Consider the following 22205-nt stretch of genomic DNA (forward strand, 5'->3'; position numbering starts at 1 on the left):
TGGGGATATTGGGTAAACCACCAGTCTTTTGGAGCCTTCTTGTTAGGATCAGCAAGGTGAGTGTTGTGCCAGATGGATTGATTGAAGTTCCTTTCACTATGATTCTGTACACTGTGATTCTGTGTGTTCTGTGATTCTGTACACTGTAACATAGTAGCAGAAACTATTGTTACCTTAAAGCATTTTTTTTGAGAATTAAAAATATTCAAAAAAGTAGACTAAAAGGTATAAATAACACCTGTGGACCCATCTGTCAACCCCAATAATCATCACTCCGTGACCAACCATACCCCTTTCACATCTACATCCTCTGACATGCCTCCTGTGTAATTGTAAGGCCAGTTCCAGGCATCAGCCTCTCTTTATCAACGTAATCCCTCTGCCATCTGTACTGTTAGCTCTGAGGTCTTAGATATTGCATTTTGTCTTTGCTACTGCTAAGTCACTTCAGTCGTGTCCGACTCTGTGCGACCCCATTCCTGGGATTCTCCAGGCAAGAACACTGGAGTGGGTTGCCATTTGCTTCTTCAGTGCATAAAAGTGAAAAGTGAAAGTGAAGTCACTCAGTCATGTCTGACTTTTCGCAACCCCATGGACTGCAGCCTACCAGGTTCCTCCATCCATGGGATTTTCCAGGCAAGAGTACTGGAGTTGGGTGCCATTGCCTTCTCCGTTTGTCTTTATTTTATTTTATTTTTTAAAAACCCTACAGCTTTTTATTGGATTTGTAGCCCTAACAGACTTTAAAGTCTTACTCCAAATTTCCTAAAACATGCTTCTTTTTTTTTTTCCTGTTTATTTATTTATTTTTTTCCAGTGGGTTTTGTCATACATTGATATGAATCAGCCATAGAGTTACACGTATTCCCCATCCCGATCCCCCCTCCCACCTCCCTCTCCACCCGATTCCTCTGGGTCTTCCCAGTGCACCAGGCCCGAGCACTTAACTCATGCATCCCACCTGGGCTGGCTCCGTTTGTCTTTAATGAATCTCAAACAGTCTTGCTTTTTTTTTTCTTTTTAGTTTTTCATTGAAATTGTAAGACACAGATTCACAGGCAGTAGTAAATAATCAGAAAGTTCCCAGGCACCCTTAACCCAGTTTACCCCAGTGGCAGCATCTTGCAAAACTGTAGTATAATATCACAACCAGGGTATCAGCATCAGTACAATCCGTTGATTTATTCAGATTGCCCTGTTTGACTTATGCTGATCTCTGTGTGTGTGTGTGGGTGTGTATGGAGGTGTGGTGTGTGTGTTTGGCTGTATACAACTTTATCATGCGTGTAGGTTCACCTATCCATCACCATAATTGATACAGAGCAACTCCATCATCACAGGGTCTCCTCATCCTGCCCTTTTGTAAAACATAGCCACCTCCTTCTGCCCACTCCCCTCAAGACTAATCTGTTTTTTGGTCTTCATTTCTAAAATTTTGTCATTTCAAAAATGTTACATAAATGGAATCATACAGTCTGTAATCTTTTTGATTGGCTTTTATCACTTCATAATTCCTGAGAGATTCATTCAGGTGGTTGTGTGTATCAGCAATTTGCTCTTTTCATTGCCGAGCCGTGTAGGATGACGTGCCACAATTTGTTTAACTAGGACCTGCTGAGGGACATCTGAACTGTCTCAAGTTTTTGGCTATTCTGAATAGAACTACTATGAATATTCGTGTGCATGTTTTTCATTTCTCTGGGATGAATGCCCAAGAGTGTAATTGGTGGATTGTATGGTAATTAGACGTTTAGTTTTAGAAGAAACTACCATATGGTTTTCCAGGGAGGCTGTGCCATTTTATATGCTCCAAGCAGCAATCTATGAATGATCTAGTTTCTCTGCGTCTTCACCAACATCTGAAGATGTCACTGCTTGTTATTTTATCTATTCTGATAGATGTGTAGTGACATCTCACTATAGTTTTAATTTGTATTTCCCTGATGGATAATGATATTGAGCATCTTTTTGTATGCCTGTTTGCCATTTGTGTATCATCTTTGGTGATCTTCTGCATTTTTAGTCCTCCATTTACTTCTTTTCCGACTTTAGTGTCAAGGTAAGCTTGCTGGTGAATCACCTATGATGTTTGTTATAATATACTTATGTAGGAGGGAACAGAACTGCTACAGATGCAGAATTGCTTACCAGGGTTCTCAGTTTTGTGTTAGAGTCTCTAGGAATACAAAGATGAATAAGATAAGAACCTTGGTCTTAAAGTTTTAAAACTGTCTGGCATGTTGGGAGAGGGAAATAGAAAATATGTAGAAGTCCAAGATTTCCAAATTGCATGATTTCATGAGATGATATTTGCATGGGCATCATAAAAGTGACCACGAATGATGGAAAGATCCTAGCAGAAACAGGCCAATTCAGTTCATTTCATATGAGTTAAGGATGCAGAAATGTCTATGCCATAGATGGCTGCCCAGAGCAAGGTGCTGGGTGACAGCAGCTCTCCCAATTAGAAGACAGGCACTCCAGCCTTCAAATCCCACAGACTTTCAGCTGCCAGTGGGAATAGTGGCTGGAGTGAAACTTCTAATAGGCTCTTTAAGAAGCTTTTTCTACCCCCTCTCTCTTTTTCCTTCAGCCTCCAAACTGTTCCAGAGAATCTGAATCTATGTCTAGTTAATCACCAGCTGCAAGCACCTGGTGTCAATCCCAACACATACCTGAATGCTTAATTTGAGTTTGGGTAAAGGACAGTCTGGTAAACAAGACCGGGAGATGACTGTGGCTCAGATCATGAACTCCTTATTGCCAAATTCAGACTTAAATTGAAGAAAGCAGGGAAAACCACTAGATCATTCAGGTATGACCTAAATCAAATTCCTTAAGATTATATAGTGCAAGTGAGAAATAGATTCAAGGGGTTAGATTTGATAGAGTGCCTGAAGAACTATGGATAGAGGTTCATGACATTGTATAGGAGGCAGGGATCAAGACCATCCTCAAGAAAAAGAAATGTAAAAAGGCAAAATGGTTGTCTGAGGAGGCCTTACAAATAGCTGTGAAAAGAAGTGAAAGGTAAAGGAGAAAAGGAAAGATATTCCCATTTGAATGCAGAGTTCCAAAGAATAGCGAGGAGAAAAGAAAGCCTTCCTCAGTGATCAGTACAAAGAAATAGTGGAAAACAATAGAATGGGAAAGACTAGAGATCTCTTCAAGAAAATCAGAGATACCAAGGGAACATTTCATGGAAAGATGGGCACAATAAAGTACACAAATGGTATGGACCTAACAGAAGCAGAAGATATTAAGAAGAGGTGGCAAGAATACACAGAAGAACTGCACAAAAACGATCTTCACGACCCAGATAATCACAATGCTGTGATCACTCACCTAGAGCGAGACATCCTGGAATGTGAAGTCAAGTGGGCCTTAGGAAGCATCACTATGAACAAAGCTATTGGAGGTGATGGAATTCCAGGTGAACTATTTCAAATCCTAAAAGATGATGCTGTGAAAGTGCTGCACTCAATATGCCAGCAAATTTGGAAAACTCAGCAGCGGCCACAGGACAGGAAAAGATCAGTTTTCATTCCAATCCCAAAGAAAGGCAATGCCAGAGAATGCTCAAACTACCACACAATTGCACTCATCTCTCACAGTTAGCAAAGTAATGCTCAAAATTATCCAAGCCAGGCTTCAACAGTTCATGAACTGTGAAGTTCCAGATATTCAAGCTGGATTTAGAAAAGGCAGAGGAACCAGAGATTAAGTTGCCAACATTGAATCATCAAAAAAGCAAGAGAATTCCAGAAAAATATCTATTTCAGCTTTCCATTGACTATGCCAAAGCTTTTGACTGTGTCGATCACAATAAACTATGGACCATTTTTAAAGAGGATGGGAATACCAGATCACCTGACCTGCCTCTTGAGAAATTGTATGCAGGTCAGGAAGCAACAGTTAGAACTGGACATGGAACAACAGACTGGTTCCAAATAGGAAAAGGAGTATGTCAAGGCTGTATATTGTCACCCTGCTTATTTAACATATATGCAGAGTACATCATGAGAACTGCTGGGTTGGATGAAGCACAAGCTGGAATCAGGATTGCCAGGAGAATTGCAGATACCACCACCTTTATGGCAGAAAGTGAAGAACTAAAGGACCTCTTGATGAAAGTGAAAGAAGAGAGTGAAAAAGTTGGCTTAAAACTCAACATTCAGAAAACTAAGATCATGGCATCCAGTCTCATCACTTTATGGCAAATAGATGGGGAAGCAATGGAAACAGTGACAGACTTTATTTTTGGGGGCTCCAAAACCACTGCAGATGGTGACTACAGGCATGAAATTAAAAGATGCTTGCTTCTTGGAAGGAAAGTTATGACCAACCTAGACAGCATATTAAAAAGCAGAGATATTACTTTATCAACAAAGGTCTGTCTAGTCGAAGCTATGGTTTTTCCAGTAGTTGTATATGGATGTGAGAGTTGGACTATAAAGAAAGCTGAGCGCCGAAGAATTGAGGCTTTTGAACTGTGGTGTTGGAGAAGACTCTTGAGAGTCCCTTGGACTGCAAGGAGATCCAAGCAGTCCATCCTAAAGGAAATCAGTGCTGAATATTCATTGGAAGGACTGATGCTGAAGCTGAAACTCCAATATTTTGGCTACCTGATGCGAAGAATTGACCTATTTGTAAAGACCCTGATGCCGGTAAAGATTGACGGCAGGAGGAGAAGGGGATGACAGAGGATGAGATGGCTGGATGGCATCACCGACTCAATGGACATGAATTTGAGTAAACTTCGAGAATTTGTGATGGACAGGGAGGCCTAACGTTCTGTAGTCCATGGGGTCACAGAGTTAGACGTGACTGAACTGAGCTGAACTGAAAGGACAGTCTTTCCAGGAATTTTATCCTCCCTAGCAAGACTGAGTCTCGGTCAATCTATAGCTGCAAGTTTTGTGCAGAACTTGCATTAATGACCCAACTCAGTATTTACTTACAAACTGGACAGTGATGGTCTAAGAAGAGAAATAGCTCAATGGAGAAGAATAGAGAATAAAGACACACATACACACAAATCTAATTTATGGTAAAAGTGTATTAAAATCAATGGGAGGAAGATGGGTTATTAGAAATCATCTGGGAAAAATTCTTCACACTGTACACAAAAATGAAATTTGGATGGATTAGTGATCTAAGCATGTCAATTTAAAAAACACACGTGTATGAGAGAGAGAGAGAGAACTAATGAGTGTGTAGAATAAACAAGTTTAACATTTGTATAATTTTTAAGGATGAGATGGGACAATGCACGAGTCCATCTAATGAAGACAGATTACTTGGAAGCTGCAAATAGAAAATGTACAGCTTTGACTACATGAAAGTAAATTATAATACATACAAGGAACAAAGTTAAAAGAAAACTGAGCGAAAATGTTTTATACACATATGTATCAGACATATATTTGCACACTTGTGTATTTCTGTAGCGCAGGGATGTATATATTTCCGGTAATAAGTTATTTCTAATATACAAAGAGTTTATATAATTCAGTAAGAACAGTGGAACTCAAATACCTGAAAAATATGAAAGGATTAAGAACAGGTACATCACAGAAGAGTACAAATTACTCATAAATACATGAGTAGATGTTCACTTTCATTATTAATCAAGAAACTAGAAACTAAAACAAAAAGCTGAGATTTAAAAATTCATCAAATAAGCAAAAACCAAAAACAAATAATCTGCAATATTTATAGGAATTGGGAAAGGACATTCTTTTACATTTTTGCTGGGAATATAGATTGATACATCCTTTTTCTGAGGACAAGTTGACAGTATCTTTTGAAATTTAAGATGCATACACCCTCTCATACATTAACGTTACCTTTAGGAATCTGCACCATAGAAAAATTGAGGTGTATAAAAATATATGTGCTAAGATATTCACTGCAGCATTAGTTGTAGTAGCAGAAAATTATAATTGGTCTAAAATATCTAGCAGTATGGAAATGTTTAAAAAAACACAAAACTATGGTCATATAATGCAATATAAAAGAAGCAGCAAAATCTACAGCACTGACATGGCAGCACGTGGAGGTATGTTCATGAGTGAATAAATCAAGGAACATATATATATACCATGATTTAATTGGGGATGCAAAGGTGGGGTATAGGTGGATGTAGTATGTGTATATATGTGTTTGCACATCAAAAAATAAAAACAGTCTCAAAAATACATAATGACCTTCTGAAAACAGTTACAAATCTGAGATATTAAAGTGCTGGGATGAGGGGAATTTCAATTTTTTGTTAATGTACTTGTGCAATGTTTGCAGTTATTTTTAACTACAATGGTTTTGTAATGTTAAGAAAGAATAAAAAAGAAAGAAAGAAATTATAAATGCTAAACAACTCAATCTTTGAGCAAAAAGAATGAGTTTTGGGTGAAAGAATTGCTTTAAAAGATGTATTTATCTTTGCCTAATGAAATTTAAATAAATAAACAGAAAAACCTCTTTCTTGCTACTGTATTAATTTTCTGTATCTGGAATATTTATTTCAGTGGTTTCTTTTCAGTTATTTAATTCATTGTGTTTAATTGATAGAGTTTAGTGAAAAACTATTTTGTAAATATCTTCAGTTGTGATTTATCTAGTGTAATATCTCCCCCAGTGAATTGACTGTGAGTAGGGAATTAGTAAAGCAAAGAGATCTGGAGAGTAGTCTGTGGCTTTACTTATCTCCACAGGAAACCTTATTTCATATTGATAAAGTTTGAAATCTTTTCTGTTGCTCTTTTCAATTGTTCATTGTTGTTACCATTTTAATGAAAGGTAGAAATGAGTCAAACCAACCTGCTTCTTCCCTTCTACTAAAAATTAATGTCAAAGAAAATTCTTCAGCCCATTAAATAAGTGAGTGTGGATGTAATCAGATTCTGATTCAACATGTCCAATTAATTGCTTCCAAACGTAAGATACATTCTCAACAAACTCTACACATAATAAAAAAAAAAAATCAACTTGTAGAGAATGATTAGGTGAGAAGTGAACTAGCTAGAACCATCTTTGCTTACAAAAACCCTGTTTATGTTGACATTGATATTTGCCATCTACTCTATTATAAATCAAGATTTATTATAGAAATGTACCAAAGATGGCACAATAATAAAGAAAACAGATTCATCTCAGGTTTTGAAATATACCTAACAAACTCAACCTCTTGCAAAATAACTTTTTTATTCAAAATGGAACTGGGAATTGTTCAGCACACAATGAATCATCTTTTGGCAAGTACAATAGAATCTTTAGGGACATTTCACAGTCTCTCGCTCAATTGTTAGGATGTTTTTAGCCTTCACAGGTAGGGAAGAAGGTAGCTTGTATAGCCATCATCTTGTTGCTAAAATTGTACAGTAAAGATTTTTCAGAGTTGCTGTTGCAATAGATCTTTTCACGTTTTCCCCCCGCTTCCTGTTTCTTTACCCAGAGCTGCTTTGTCTTTCAAAAACAATCTGGAATTACTTAATGCTAATGTTTTCTGGTTTTACTATTTACCCAGGACTCAAATGTTAAACATTAATGTGGGAAACTCCCTTTTCCTTACCTCACAGTCCTATATTTATTTAACTGTTATTTTGCACAAAGAAAACCTCATCTTTCTCTCTGTGTGTGTTAATGTGCTTCTTTTTATTGACAGCCACATTCTGTTTTTGTATTTGCTTTTTTTCAGGAGGCTTTAGATCCCCCCCTGGATGATTTTGAGGTAACCGAGACCACCGCGGCTGCCGAAGTGATTAAATATGAGTATCATGTCTTATATTCCTGCAGTTACCAAGTGCCTGTGCTTTACTTTAGGGCAAGCTTTTTAGGTAAGACCATGTTGGAAGCTAAATGTAAATTCATAACATTTACATATAAGGCAGAAAGCAGATTTGGAAAATTATTCTTGAGAGAAAAAAAAAAAAGTTAAAAATAAGAAAACTGTGGGTGAGGTAAGGTTTTACCAGTAAATTTTCTCATGCTTTAGAAAGAGTATCAAGACTTCAGAGTGAATGATATCATCCCAGCCTTAAGTCTGATCTGCAGATTCTTGGCCTCCTGCCCAGCGTTGACTAAGCCCCCTGGCCCTTTTTCTTTTCTTTACTTTAAACAAGTAGGAACAACTTAAAGCTACAATGTTTATTTACTTCTAACTTTACAGTGAAAATTTCTTTCAATCTCAAGTGATCCCATTAACTCAAAAGTCCCCATGCCTCCTTCCCCAACACTAATTATTATTTCAGGAACTGTTTATCAATCCATTTAGGCTATGTTTAAAAATAGCACTAACATTTCCTTCAGCCATCTATACATCTCCAGTGCCTCAGCTTCCTGCAGTGTTACTCAACTCATCCCGCTTGCCAAGAAGGTGGAACACCCTGTCTCCTCTGAGGCCTTGGCTAATAAAGCTTATTTAATCAGCGGCCACATGAAGTCCTCACCCTGAAGCACAGCCAGGGCTCCCCACTTTGCGTCCTCTGACTAAACCGGGTCAGCATTTTGAGGACTCTCCACCCTGGGCTCGGAAGCCAAGAGCAACCACCTCCCCAGCCCACCCCTACTCCATTTCTTGTTTTCTCTCTGGACTTATCAGCAGCATTTTGCATTTTGAACAGCCTTCTAACCTTTTCTGGATAGCTAAGACATCTGAATTTAGCCAGTGATATTTTATTTTTAATTAAAAAGTAGCTTAAGCTGCTTTGAATGTGTATTTGGTAGATTTAATCACTTGCTGCCTTATATTGTTTAATGGTCTCTAATTTTGCAGTGTTGGCGGTTTAACAAGCGCTTAGGATTTAAAACACAAGAACAAATTCTCGTAGACTCCCTGGTGAGAAGATTTTAATCTGAGGTGCACTTCCTAAGAACTGACAATTTGGGGTAAATTTTCAACATGGGACATGGGGAATTGAGGACACTGATAGTTTACTAATTCACAAACTTGCTGCAGATTAATTCGTATGATTATTATAGGCCTTGAAAACACTCACTTTATTGTGATTCTACTTGGTTTGGAGCTCAGAGGTTAAAGGAAGCTTCTTGTCAGTGAGCTGTGTTATACTGAAAAATGGAAGGGGTTACATTTATTTACCAGAGGGGAGAAAAATGTCCTTCTCGGTTTTGGTTTGCAAGGACTCTACCCAGTAGCTTCTGGATTCACAGCCATGTCAAGGCTGCAGGTAGAGGAAACAGGACACTCCTTCTTCAATACTGTACTTTCATGTAATTAGTATTCACCATAAGCAGTTAATCACCAGAGAAGAGCTCCCAGAGACAAAACAAGTTGTTTAGCTTGTCAGCATTAGGGAATCAGAGGTGTTGAAACATGACTGCTTCTAGCTGCAAGTGGGTCTTGCCGAGGCTGGCGGATGAGCTCATACGTGTGTTTTGCTCTTGTGTGCCAACAGCTCCCCTTACAGTACAGCACAGTAACTGTTCCTGCAAGTTCAATTATATTTTAATGAAATTTGTATACTTTCTAAGATCTTTTCTTCATGGTGGTTTACTGTTTCTTAAAAAAAACCCCAACAAACTAGCCTTTTTGGATTCTATTTATATATTTTAAGATGCTCTTTGTTTATGCTTTTATAAAGGAAACCAAAACAAGTCACTTATTTTGTGTAGAAGCATTTCTTATTCTCCACACCCCCCATTCTGTGTTGTATAGAATTAGCATTAGGAATTTTTAAATTCCAGAATTCACTTAGTGGTTTTTCAGGTGTATGAAAATATCGGATTTAATATTTGCAAAGCATACTGAGTGTTTTCTTGTGGAGAAACATGAAAAATGGTTCTTTCCTTTATCAGAGTCTGATAATTTCTTTTCCTTTCTCTACCTAACTTATAACCTAACAAGTATTCTAAAAATGTATCGTCCTTTACTCTGGAGTCATAATTTTTCCTTTTTTCCCCTCAGTCCATTCACTGTTCATATGTTATGTGGTTACTCTGGCATTTCATCTGTTAAACAAATCTCTGTCAGTGTGGTGAATGAATTCCTAACATCTTCTTCTTATTCCAGGTCCAGATTTTTCTTTGTCTCATTCTAAGAGAATTCCGACCTAGAAACAGGATGGCTATAAAATTTCTTGCTCAGGGGTCTTTTTTTTGTTATTGTTGCTTCAAAAATAGTTCACTCAGCCTTGTTTTTGACAGATACTTAGGAGTTTTTTTGCATTTGATTCTTAGTAAAATTTAGTTTCTCTGCTTTGCTCTGAATTTTATTCCAATACCTTTTTTTTAGGTAAAGCAAGTGGTAAGTAATTCCTATTTAAATTGATATTACCTTTTCTTTTATCAACTAGCTTAGATATAAGAGGACATCTTTATTCTGTTTCTTAAAGTACAAATACATTGGACTGTAACCACCTCTTATTCCTTGATATGTCCAGTGTCTGCCAGGCCAGCTAGTGCCTAAGACTCAGCTAACATGCCATTTGTTGTTATCACCCCCGTGTCATATCATATCACATTATATCATATATCACATGTTGCATGATATCAGAAAATTATTTGTTTACTTATTCCCTATAAAATGATAATCTAGAAGGTAGGAGGTTAAGGTAAAAAGAGAGAGAAAGGAAATTAATAGTTGAGTACTTCAGCCTACAGAGTGATAAGCTTTATTCATAGATGTGTGTGAGTGTGTAATACTTATATGACATATATATTCTTTGTCTTACTCATTTTAATACCCATAGTATTAACTGTGGCATGACATCAGCAACTATTTATTGAATGAACCAGTGAGGAGGAATTTCTAACCATTTCTGCAAACCGTCCAAAGATGGAAACCTTGAAACCTTATGATGGTGTCTTATTTGAACATTTCTGATGAGTTATATGGAAAGGAGTAATGCTTTTGTCTCCAGGAAACTCAGAACCCAAGCCATCTCTATATCTTTACTCTTTAGTTTGATGCTTCCCAGAGACTGCAGGAATGGTTGGCTAAGGAAAGTGGAAAAGTCCTGAGGACTCAAAGGTGAGCATTCAAGCTAGCTGGGGAGCTGTTCTGCTTCTGTAAACACACATTTGCATTGGATCCCTGAAGGCATACAGCCAAGGAGGTGCAGAATTCTGTTTCTGGGCACCTCTCATTTCTACTACTTGGGCTTATAGGAGCTCAGTTGCTGAGGGTCTAATGTGAATTTAAGAGAGAAAATGTCCTTCCCAGTGCTCTTTTTTCCCTAGCCACTCTTGCCATTTTAGGTTTGGGAGAGGTGGTGGGGCACGCTTAATACCATTTGCTCCCCAGCAGTGTGTGAGAGGTCATTGCACTTCTCTCAGGCATTGATACCAATAAATAGCCTACACTATAACGGTGCTTTATTGACTATGAAGTCCATTTTCACAAAGCACTGATGTCTTCAAGTGCCTGTTTTTCTCCTCCAACTATTTTTAAAGCACACTGTGTTAAAGAATTATTTGTATTGTGCAAAAGGTTTCTAAGTACTGTTCATCATTCCAACACCTTTTTATGTCCCAGTTTTCCCTTTGTGGGGGCTTGGCTTTGGTCAGAAGTTGATGGCAAGTGTTAGAAATGTGTTGTATATCTTGGGCATATACATAATAGCTTTGGGCTTCACCAGACTCCTAAGCTTACCTAGTTTTCCCTTTCATTACAACTACAGGTTTCTATGTTTATTTCCGTTTGAATTCTGATTAATTTCTTCCCTGTCTCTCTTCTTTTCCTTTGTTCTCAATCTCTATTGAGAAGTAGACCAAGTGGTTCTTCTCATTTTCAGAATATTTATTTCTTTGGTGCTGACGTATGAGTTCTTCTTGGGAACCATTCTGACATATTTCTTTAATTAGTTAGAAGGGCAGCTTTTGAATAGGGAAGGAAACATTTCTTCCATTCAGCAACTGAATGTCTGTTCTTTCTCAAGATCCGTTTTATTATTGGTCTAGGGAGTAACAGTAGAGAATTAAAAATGTAACCCAGATATTTCATATAGAAAATTTATCCACTTGTTATATGCCTAAACTATGTTCAAATAGTCAAAGAATAATTCACTCTTAAAAGCAGCATATCCAAACCAAGATAAAGGCCAGCTTAAAAGAATAATGAAAAGATTGGAATTAGAGCAGTGTTTACATCATCAGGGAGGAGGAAAAAGAGGTTTGTCCCTGGTGCAGAACGAGAGGGAGTCTTTGGACTGTGTAGAAGAAAATGACAGGAAAACAGGAAAGATGAGGGTTGGAGGAAGCTGGAGAATAAAAATAAAATATCCATAGCTCTGAACCAACAATTTTCAAGGAAACGGTATAGACTGACTTTTCTGAAGAGGCTGGGAAAAGTACTAGGGAAAGGGAGGTGGGTGAGTGCCAAGCTGTAGGGCTGGAAAGCATGGCCTGTTTGGGGAATAGTGAGAGGCTGGTTTGAGAAACATTTCTACTTCAAAGTGTGCAAGATGGTTGGAAAGACATGTTAAGGTCACATTATGGAAGAGATGATGGAATGGGTTTGGAGGATATGAGAAAAATGAAGTGAGAAGTGAAATGAGAAGTGAAAGAGATTGAGCAAAAGTGAATGGGATCAAGGGAGGGATTTTCTAGAACAGAAACTATGACTGAGTAAAACAGAGAATTAATGAAGGATGAGAAGAAATTATGAAGAATGAAATTTTGGGAAAAGGAATTTTGACTTTTTTAGTGTTGTTGTTGCACCTTTTTTTAAAGAAAAATTTAAATCATCTCTTAAAGAGAAAATGAACTGGAAAGAACATATTTTCAGGAAAAAAAAAAAATTACCATTCCAGTAGAGTGAGAATTAAGGCTCCTTGTTAAACAGAAAAGATAGGTAGATTAGAGAAATTAAGGCAAAAATGATTCTAGTTAATCACCATCATGAGCAGAATATAGAAAATGACTTGGAAGATTTAGAGTCTTATTTGATTGTAGAGAATTTTTAAGAAAGTTCATATATGCCACTTATATTTACATAAACAGTAAGTCTAGCCAGAGTCATAATTATGCAATGGAACATGACTTTTAGTGCATTAAAAAGATATTCTAGGGATTGAAATGAAATTTGAAGAGCAAACAATGAAAGTTATTTTTCTTAAATGCAAATAAAAATAAATTATTTAACTAATATAAATATATTCAAACTGAAAGTTTAAATGACAGAGGGAATTTAATGAGGATTGTTTGTTGAACCAGGTAAATGTTTGAAACATTATGGGGATTTAAGGTACAAGTAGGATGCTGGGGTAAAACACATGATGGGACTAGAATCCCACTGAAAAATCAGGTCTGATTTTAAAACATATTAAAGAAAGGTAAAACAAAACTAGAGGGACACCTAATTTGCTGAAAGATTTGTTCTAACCTATGTTAGTGCAAAGCATCACGTACACAAAGTAACATGGATTACAGACGCCAGGAAGAAGACCTGAAAAGGCAGATAAATTTATTTTCTTACCTGTAAAAGTCTATACTTCAGCTTTCCTGAACAAATAAATGTGTTGTGCCCCATAATGTGTTTTGTCTACTTACTCTTGACAAGACCAGCCCTGTTTGAAACATCCATTAAAGCGTATATGAGTGCCTACTGTGTGCACAGCGTAAAAACTCATTAGCCTATTTAAAAAATATGCTGAGGAAAATGGCTGCCTAACTGGAAACTAGCGTACTGGTTTTCTCCTCCTTTAAAGTCGTCAAAGCAGAGTTCTTCAAGTGCATACATTAGGTGCTCTGCTGAGAAGGTGGAGACTGTGTTCTCCATGGGAAGGAGATCAAGCTGGTTGGGTAGTCAAGGTGCTGCTACTGGTGTTAACCGGTCCATATTCTAGGGGGTTCTGAGATTTTAGAGAGCCAGGAGTCCAAAATGCTGAGTACTGGTCTGCCAGAGCAAGAGGTTAGAATCAAAACCTCAGAACACTTCAGATAGGACTGAAAGTAGAGTGTTTTCTGCTTTCGAACCAGCAGACCTAATGTAGATATGCATCTGGTGATATGGTCTTCAGAGTTCTGATGAATAGCCACATCTCACAATTGGTGTCACGGGTATCTTGTAGACTCAGTGTTGCTTCCCTTGGGACATTTTCTGAAAACAGTGATTCCTCAAGAAAGTCTTGTGTGTACTTCTTCTAGGTTAAGTGTTTAACTTAATTTAAATGAGAGGTTATAACATCATCTGCATTAATGTAAGTTCTTAACACAGTATGTGAACAGTTTAAGGTGACCTCAAATTACTCTTCTATTGTGCTGTTGAGCATATTCCTCATAAAAATGGACTGTAACATACATAAACTTCCTCGTGTAATTGAAAGATGTCTTACATTCACTTTCCATGTGAAATTACTAGACAAATGTATGACATTTAGAACACTGGGGCTAAAAAATGATAAATATTTAGCAATACTTATATAAACCACTTATCTGGACTATATTAGTTAAGTATACTTAGTTGCAATTAACTGATCCTGACCATGATAAGCAGAAAAAGATTTACTGGAAGGGTAAATCATAGAGTCAACCGAAGGCAGAAGTGACAAGATGAGGGAATGTCTACCTCTCTTTGGTTTAGTGGTACAGAATGGGATTCTGCCTACTGCTTATTTTGGAATTTATCTCCCAAATAGGAACTATGTTTCGATAGTGAAAAATCAAATATCCATTATATCTTCATCTACTTAATACTATAGATTTATATGAGTTTTTTTACATAAATGAGAAGTATTTTATTGATGAATTTTTAATCATCATTCTTATTCTTAGTAATAATTGTGGTAAATTGCTCTAGAAATAATGTTGAACATCCATCTATCCAAGCATTGGAAAATATTTGTGCATAAGACAAGAAAATGTTTCTGGAATGCAGAGATGAATAAAGGAATCAGGAATGATTTTTGCCCTCAAGGAGCTTACAGTCTACTGAGGGAAACAAGACAGATTTGAAATTTACTGTAACAAGTAGAATATGTTAAGGGCCATAAGAGAGGTAAAAAGAAAATTGTCACGAGGCATAGAATAGGTTAGTGGTTGAAAGAAGCTGGGTGGGAGGTGGGAGAAATGAGAACATGTTGGTTAAAGGTTACATACAGATTGTCAGATATAAGATGAATAAGTTCTGGGGATATAATGAGTAACACGATGACTATAGTTAACAATACTGTATTTTAGACTTGAGAATTACTAAGAGAGTAGATTTGAAATGTTCTAACTACACACACATACACACAAATTATAAATATGTGAGAGGATGGATGTGTTAACTTTATTGTGGTAACCATTTTCCAAAATATACATATATCAAGTCATCACGTTGCATGTCTTAAACTTGCACAACGCTGTATATCCATTATATCCAATAACGATGGGGAGAAAGTTGCCCCAGGGCTCAGAGGGCAGAGATTATCTTGAGCTGGATGATCAGATGAAGCCCTGGCGGGAGTGATGAGGGAAAGGGCAAGCCTGGCCTACTAAGAAATCTAGGAAAGGCAAAATTCTAGATAGTCTAAGGTTAAGCAATGCTGGTAGAGATTACTAATGACAATAAAACAATACCACAGCTATATGTGTGTACCACTTTATAGTTTACAAAGAGCTTCTGATACAGAACAAGGTGGAGGGTTAGGAGCTGCTTGGTTCTGATTCCTCGCTCTGCTTCTTACCATGTAATCTTGTGGGAGTAATTGAACTTTTTGTTTCCTTTTTTTCACCATCTAGAAAAATTTGAGATAATAATACCTATTTCAGAGAGTTTTGAGGTTTGTGAGCTAGTATATAAAGTGGGGCTTGGCATATAGAACCTTTCAGTAATGCCAGCTGAGTTCTGTACCTTGATCTTCACAATAACAATGTAATATAGGAGCTGCTATTACCCTGATGTGCAGACATGCAAATTGAGTGCTCAGAGAGGTTAGATGGTTTATTTATTCTAGAGTACATATAAAACTATGGAGTTAAAATTCAAACTCTTTAGCTCCCCACTCCCAATTTTACTGCACAAAGTGGCACCAAAATTTAAGTAACATTGAAGAGAAGTTGCCAAAATCTCTATTTTTTTGAATTTTCATTCAGATTTCTTGAGACTAATAAAGACTCAGAATGCAAAAAGTGGATGTAGGAATAAATAAAAATCACAGAATTAGCCAGCACAGTAGCTGATAAGAATGTACATGAACAATTAACACTCATTTCATATCACAATATAATTTTCTCACTGAAGCAAAAATGAATTTTCTCCTTTGATGGAGCATCATCTCTGCCTTACTGCGGAGAATGACATGAATTTTTATAGCCTTCAAAGCCCGGTTGAAGACAATATATTGAATAATGACAAATTTCATTGTGAAAAATCCACCATTTCCATTTTACTTCTACTGACCACATTCAGAACATTTTTCCTAAATCTACTCTAAATAATTTATACTCTCTCTAATGTTCTTTTTGGAGTTATGAAATTTTAGTGAAAGCATGCACCACAGGATAAAGGTGACTTTAGCATGCTTGCACTAGAGTTAGGTAGTGCTAGTGAAATATCTCATGCTTTTATTTGATTCATGAAAACTAATAGCCCTGAGAAATTTAATTTAGAAAGCTGAAGATTTTGAGTAATATATAGATTACTTGACATGTAGGTTATTATTCAATTGAGAGATTTTATATGAAAATATTAAATTAAATGCTACTGACAGTTGCTAAAGATTGTACTTTTTAATTATTCTATTTTTCATCCAAAGTCTCCTCCTTTTTTATCATTGACATTTTAGGTTGCTGACGGAATATTCCTTTAGCTCAAATGTGTAATATTCTGGATGATAGAGGCACATAGTAGGCACTCAATAAACACTTGTTAAATAAATGACCTTAAATTTACCACGCTCAATTTGTAGGTTGCTGCTGAAATTATTTTGGCTTCTACTTCAATTTTTCAAGTATGCAAGGGATTTTACTGAGCTTCTCAGCTCAGTGTGATTAATGAGATTTCTAAGCATGTTGAAATTGGTGCTATCAGATATCTTGGGTCTGAAACCAGGGAGTTGTTGATTGAGTATGCTTATGTCTCCTCTGACTGAGGCCAGACAGAAAAAATAGGCCCTCTAAACAGGGCTTAAAGTTCTTGATTAAAGATAACTTCAACTGAACGTGAAGGCACATAATAATGTGTTTCATGAGTTTAACCAAGTATTTGTTTATGTCCACGTTTTAATTTTAAATTAAAGTTTTGGGTCTTCAGTTTTCATAAATAGGCAGATGGATCCAAAATCACAAAATTATTTATGTTTCTGCCATATTTAAGGTCTATTTTTATGATGTGATTTAAAAAATGTATTTGATTATCTCCTTTCAGTGATTTTGGTGGGATTTCTGAAGGCTCCATTTTGGTTGTGGAATAACTAGAGCCACAGTCATAAATATAGAATATATTTTTCATGTCAGTTGTATATGTCATGGCTTTGAAGATATTGCTAATCAGGTCAAATTTTTATTTTTGAGTAAAAGATACCACACTAATTTGTGTATTTCTTTGATCATGAAGGTGTGAGCTATGACTAGGAAAACTGATGATGAAGGCCTAGGGAAAAGAATCCACATCATACTGCATTAAATCATTATTGTCATATCCGTATGTGAGAGAGACACAGCTGTGTTATCAGATCTTCTATAGTGTAAATGGTCAGCAGAAACTGGAAAGATTGACATTCTTGTTAAAGCAGTTTGCACAAGCTTTATTTGATCATCATTGATACATGTACTTTAAAGCAATTTTATAAACACATTGGAGAATGCAGTCACATTCATTCACTTAAAAAACACTGTTTCCTTCACAGCATGCAGGTAGCATTCTTGTAAGCATACGTAAAGGAGGATCATGCATCTTTTGATGTTTTGAACTTATTTTTTTGTTCCTTGTAGTTGTCTGTTGTTCTAAGTTGGCCAGATCATTTTTTTCTCCCAACTCTTTTTATTTCTAATTGGAGAAAAATGCTTTACAGTGTTGTGTTGGTTTGTACTGTGTGACCACATGAATCAGCTCTAAGTATGCGTATATCCCCTCCCGTGGGAAGGGGATGAGATCATTTTTTAATTCCTGTATTTAAGGTGTTAAATTTTCTCTCTAAATTAGGTGTTGCCTAAAAACTTATGACACCCTCAAATTCTAGCATCAAGTCTGGTGACAATATTCTATAACATTTGTTTTGGGTCTCTCCACAATGTTGCTAGGCTGCTGATTTTTGCCTTTTGCATGAATGTTTCCAACAGAGTGTGCAAGTTTTTGACAGTGGTAATATCCAAACCATTTACTTCATCCTTAGATTGTTGGCTGAAATAATTTGAGAAATAAAATTGAGATCATTACTGATTATCAGAATTTATTTTTCAATTTTAAAATTAAAACATTATTATGGGCAAAAAAGAAAGAAAGAAAAACCCTGTGCTAGGGTGAAACAAGAAAGGTGTAGTTAGAAGCTGAAAAGTGAGAATTTGTAATGCCTGTGACTGACTTTTCTTTCAGGGTTTGCTGCTCCTTCTAAGTTACAGTTGCTGCACGCAGCTCACAACACATAGCTATTGGCTGCTCTCTCTCTCCACTCTTCTAAGACTTCTTATATAACATAATATAGTCAGAGGAGTGACAACCATCACCATTGTTGTATTCCATTGACTAGAAGCAAGTCACAGGTCCCACCTGCACTCAGGTGGAGTGATTAACAGATTTTAAACCCAGCATTCTTCTGTGGGTCTGCAAAGCCTTTCCCTGTCTCAGTGGAAATAAAGTTAAGGAAAGTATTCTCCCATTTATCATTTATTCAGTAAATATAAAACATTTGCCATGTGTGAGTGAGACTTAGAACTGCATAGCAGCGCTGCGGTGGTGAAAGGACAAAGGCAGTCTTTACCCTTATGGAATAGCATGGACTAGCAGCAGGAGCACGGAATTGTGAGTCCTGAGATTCCAGCTCCAGGGTAGTTATGAACTGGCTCCATAATTTTGGTAGATGTGTATTTCCTGAGACCTTATATCTAAAATTAGTAATTATACCAGCTATAACATTTTATTATTCTACAACTGATTCTTTTAACTTTGACATCTGAAAATTATTTTAAAAGCATGTCAACTTTTAATACTTTGATTATTTGGTTTTCCATTTGACACTGACACACCTAAGATGCGGTTTCCCTCTTCTAGCATCGGCACACACACACGCACACACATACACACGTGCATATTTTGAAGATGTGTAGGGCTTAAGATTAAAGTGTGGCCCTACTCTGTTAATGTGTTCAGACAACAGTATAACAGATACAGAAGGCAGCTTGTTTTAAACTTGTAGCTAAACATGACATTCAAATGTTAATTGGATGAATAAATCTTGTTCATTTTACAGACATGGAAATGTCAATGGAATAAAACTATTTATCACAAGATAATGGTCTCCTGCCGCCAGATAAATGCCAAGATGAACATACTTATTGAAAATGTATCAAAATATTCTATTGCTATTTATTGAAAATAAAGGTTGAGGAAAAGTTCAACTTTTCAGGTCAAACATGAGAAATGCTTTGTCTATGATATTAGTATATTGCTGTATTAAACACAATGTGCATGGTATAGAAACATGAGAAAACTCTTAAGAAATAATGGTCTATAAATAAATCTTTTAGCTCTAAGCTACGAGAATTACTGGAATGGTGCAGTGGGGGCTAGGAGGAGATACTTAATATATACTGAACTCTTGTTATGTGCCTGACGCAGTCCTGGTGTATTCACTGATGTAAGCCATTCACAAGGATAGAATTTGAGAAGGATTACTATCCTCATTTTCAGGTAAAGTTAAAAGCAAAAGAGTAAATTAACTATACCAATTAGAAAATAACTTGCAGTCACATAGAGAATTAAGTGCCAACACCAGGATTCAAACTCAGCATGGACTTCAGATCTCCTGCTCTTCCCCTACACTCCACACCTGTGCTTATGTCTGTAAGTCTGAATGCAATACCTTTTGATTTGGAGGGCTTTTGAGTAGATTATTTCTCCAAGTTGTATTATACCTAATGACCAAATACTTCTTTGAATCTAATAGGCTGATGAGTTTTCTTTAAATGATATTGTCTACTTGCTTAAAGAAGAGAGCACACCCCTAAAGTCTTGAGGACTTGGTTGATTCTAAATGAGCCATGTAGCACTAAATTCTGAAGCTTCCCTGGTAGCTCAGATGGTAACGAATCGACCTGCAATGCCGGAGACCTAGGTTCAATGCCTGGGTCGGGAAGACCCCCTGGAGAAGGGATGGGCTACCCACTCCAGTATTCTTGGCTTCCCTGGTGGCTTAGTCTGCAAAGAACCTACCCACATTGTGGGAGACCTGGGTTCGATCCCTGGGTTTGGAAGATCCCCTGGAGGAGGGCATGGCAACCCACTCCAGTATTCTGGCCTGGAGAATCCTCATGGACATTGTGGACTGCAGTCCATGGGGTCACAAAGAGTCGGGCACGACTGAGCGACTAAGCACAGCACAGCAATAAATTCTAATGTTAAGACCACCTTCTTTTCAGCAGTGTGGTTTTATCGTAATTCTTTCTGCTTTCCTTTCTGAACCTAGATGTCTGTTTCTCCACTTTACTTGTGTCATACTGTTCTTCGTAAAATACATTATTTGGGTGATTATGAATATAGGTGAATAACTGAAGTTGCTTAAACAAAGAAAAGGAGGATTATTGTTGACTAAAGCTTTTACTGATTTCTTCATGGCAGGGGACCTCCTCAAGTCCCTCCACCCCTAACAGACAGTGGGTGTTAATGTCTCCCTCCTCTGGACTGTCAGAGAACTGCAGTTTTCCTCTGGCTGTGACCAATCTACCAATCAATACAAAATACTGATTTTAGTATCAATATTTACTGATATATACTTGTCCTAGTTTCCCTAGTTGGAAAACACTCCTTACTAGGAGAAATTATGTGCTTTCCTTCTATTCCTCATGGTACCTAACAGAGTGATTTGAACATTACAGATATTCAGTCAACAGGGGGGTGAAGGAAGTACATGGATGGTCTCTGATTTACGGATCAGAGGAAGTATTATGACTTCAGAGGTATCTAGAGTACACCCTTGTGAATATGTGAGTCTGTCTACCTGGTCCTTTACTGATGCTTCTATTTATCAGTTTTCTCTAAAACACATTTGGATCTTATTTATTTTGTAAAATTCCTAGAGGTAATAAGTGAGCAGATAATTTTACTGCTAGATGGAGAGAAGTTTGTATTTAAATTTCCCTCTGGACGAAAACAGTAATTCATACAGTACTCTTTTGATACATAAATAGTATGTATACTAAGTAAAGATTTTTTTTTTTTAAGTTATAATATTCTTTCAGTAGTTTTAGATAGACATTAAGCACCCCGTGTCCAGTCGATTACTAACTGGCAGTCTTTACTTTCACAGATGGAAGACCTTTAGCTCTGAAGGACATCTGGGAAGGAGTTCATGAGTGCTATAAGACGCGGTTGCTGCAGGGTCCATGGGACACTATTACTCAACAGGTTAGAAGATGTTTTCATTTTTATATGTAATTCCTTTTCTCTGCGTGTCTTTTCTTCTGGTTCTCTCTCCTCTTTTTTTTCCTCCTATTTCATTCCTCTACTTCCTTATAGATTTCACTTCAAAGACACTCTCCTTTAAAACATCTTACCAGACCCAGGCTTGGTTTAGCTTCTCTGTATAAGTCCTCATAGCACCCTGTAATCTTCCTGCATAGTACACGTTACAAATTTAAATTATGTATTTGGATTTTTTAAATTAATTTTTTCCATTATACTGTGTGCACTCTTGTGGGCAGACTTTGTTTTTTTCTCTCCATTGTATAACCAGCACCAGCACGGTACTTATCATACAGTAGATTTTCAATAAAAATGTGTTAACTGAGAACAGAAACAAAGTTGGCATATACACCAAGAAATGGATGATTTAGTGTGTGTCACCTCATAATGCTTCAGAGTTTTACTCATAGGTGCATTTGCCAAAAAAAAAAAAAAAAAATTACATTTGATGAATAATAGGTTTGCAATAGTGATCTGAAAAAGTTGCAAAAATAGGTCTGCAAAAGTAGATATAAAAAGTATATTTGCAAAAGTAGAGAAAATAGGTTTGTCAATCATGTAAGTCATTATTACTGCCTTGCTAAAATCAGCAACTAATTATTTTAGAAATTAAAAAATATTCATTACCTTGCAACCAATCATGATC

The 22205-nt window shown here is 36.8% G+C and overlaps 1 protein-coding gene across 4 annotated transcripts in view; it reads left to right on the top strand.

Annotated features, from left to right (window-relative positions):
- Positions 1 to 22205, top strand: part of ATG10 (autophagy related 10) — a 250049-nt gene that overhangs the window by 159486 nt on the left and 68358 nt on the right. For all 4 annotated transcript variants that reach the window (XM_065919082.1, XM_065919083.1, XM_065919084.1 and 1 more), the window contains 2 exons: positions 7697 to 7835; positions 21405 to 21502. In XM_065919082.1, the coding sequence (XP_065775154.1) occupies positions 7697 to 7835; positions 21405 to 21502 (237 nt within the window). The remainder of the gene's footprint in view (positions 1 to 7696; positions 7836 to 21404; positions 21503 to 22205) is intronic.

This window comes from Muntiacus reevesi, chromosome 1, assembly GCF_963930625.1.
Source record: "Muntiacus reevesi chromosome 1, mMunRee1.1, whole genome shotgun sequence".
NCBI lineage: Eukaryota > Metazoa > Chordata > Mammalia > Artiodactyla > Cervidae > Muntiacus > Muntiacus reevesi.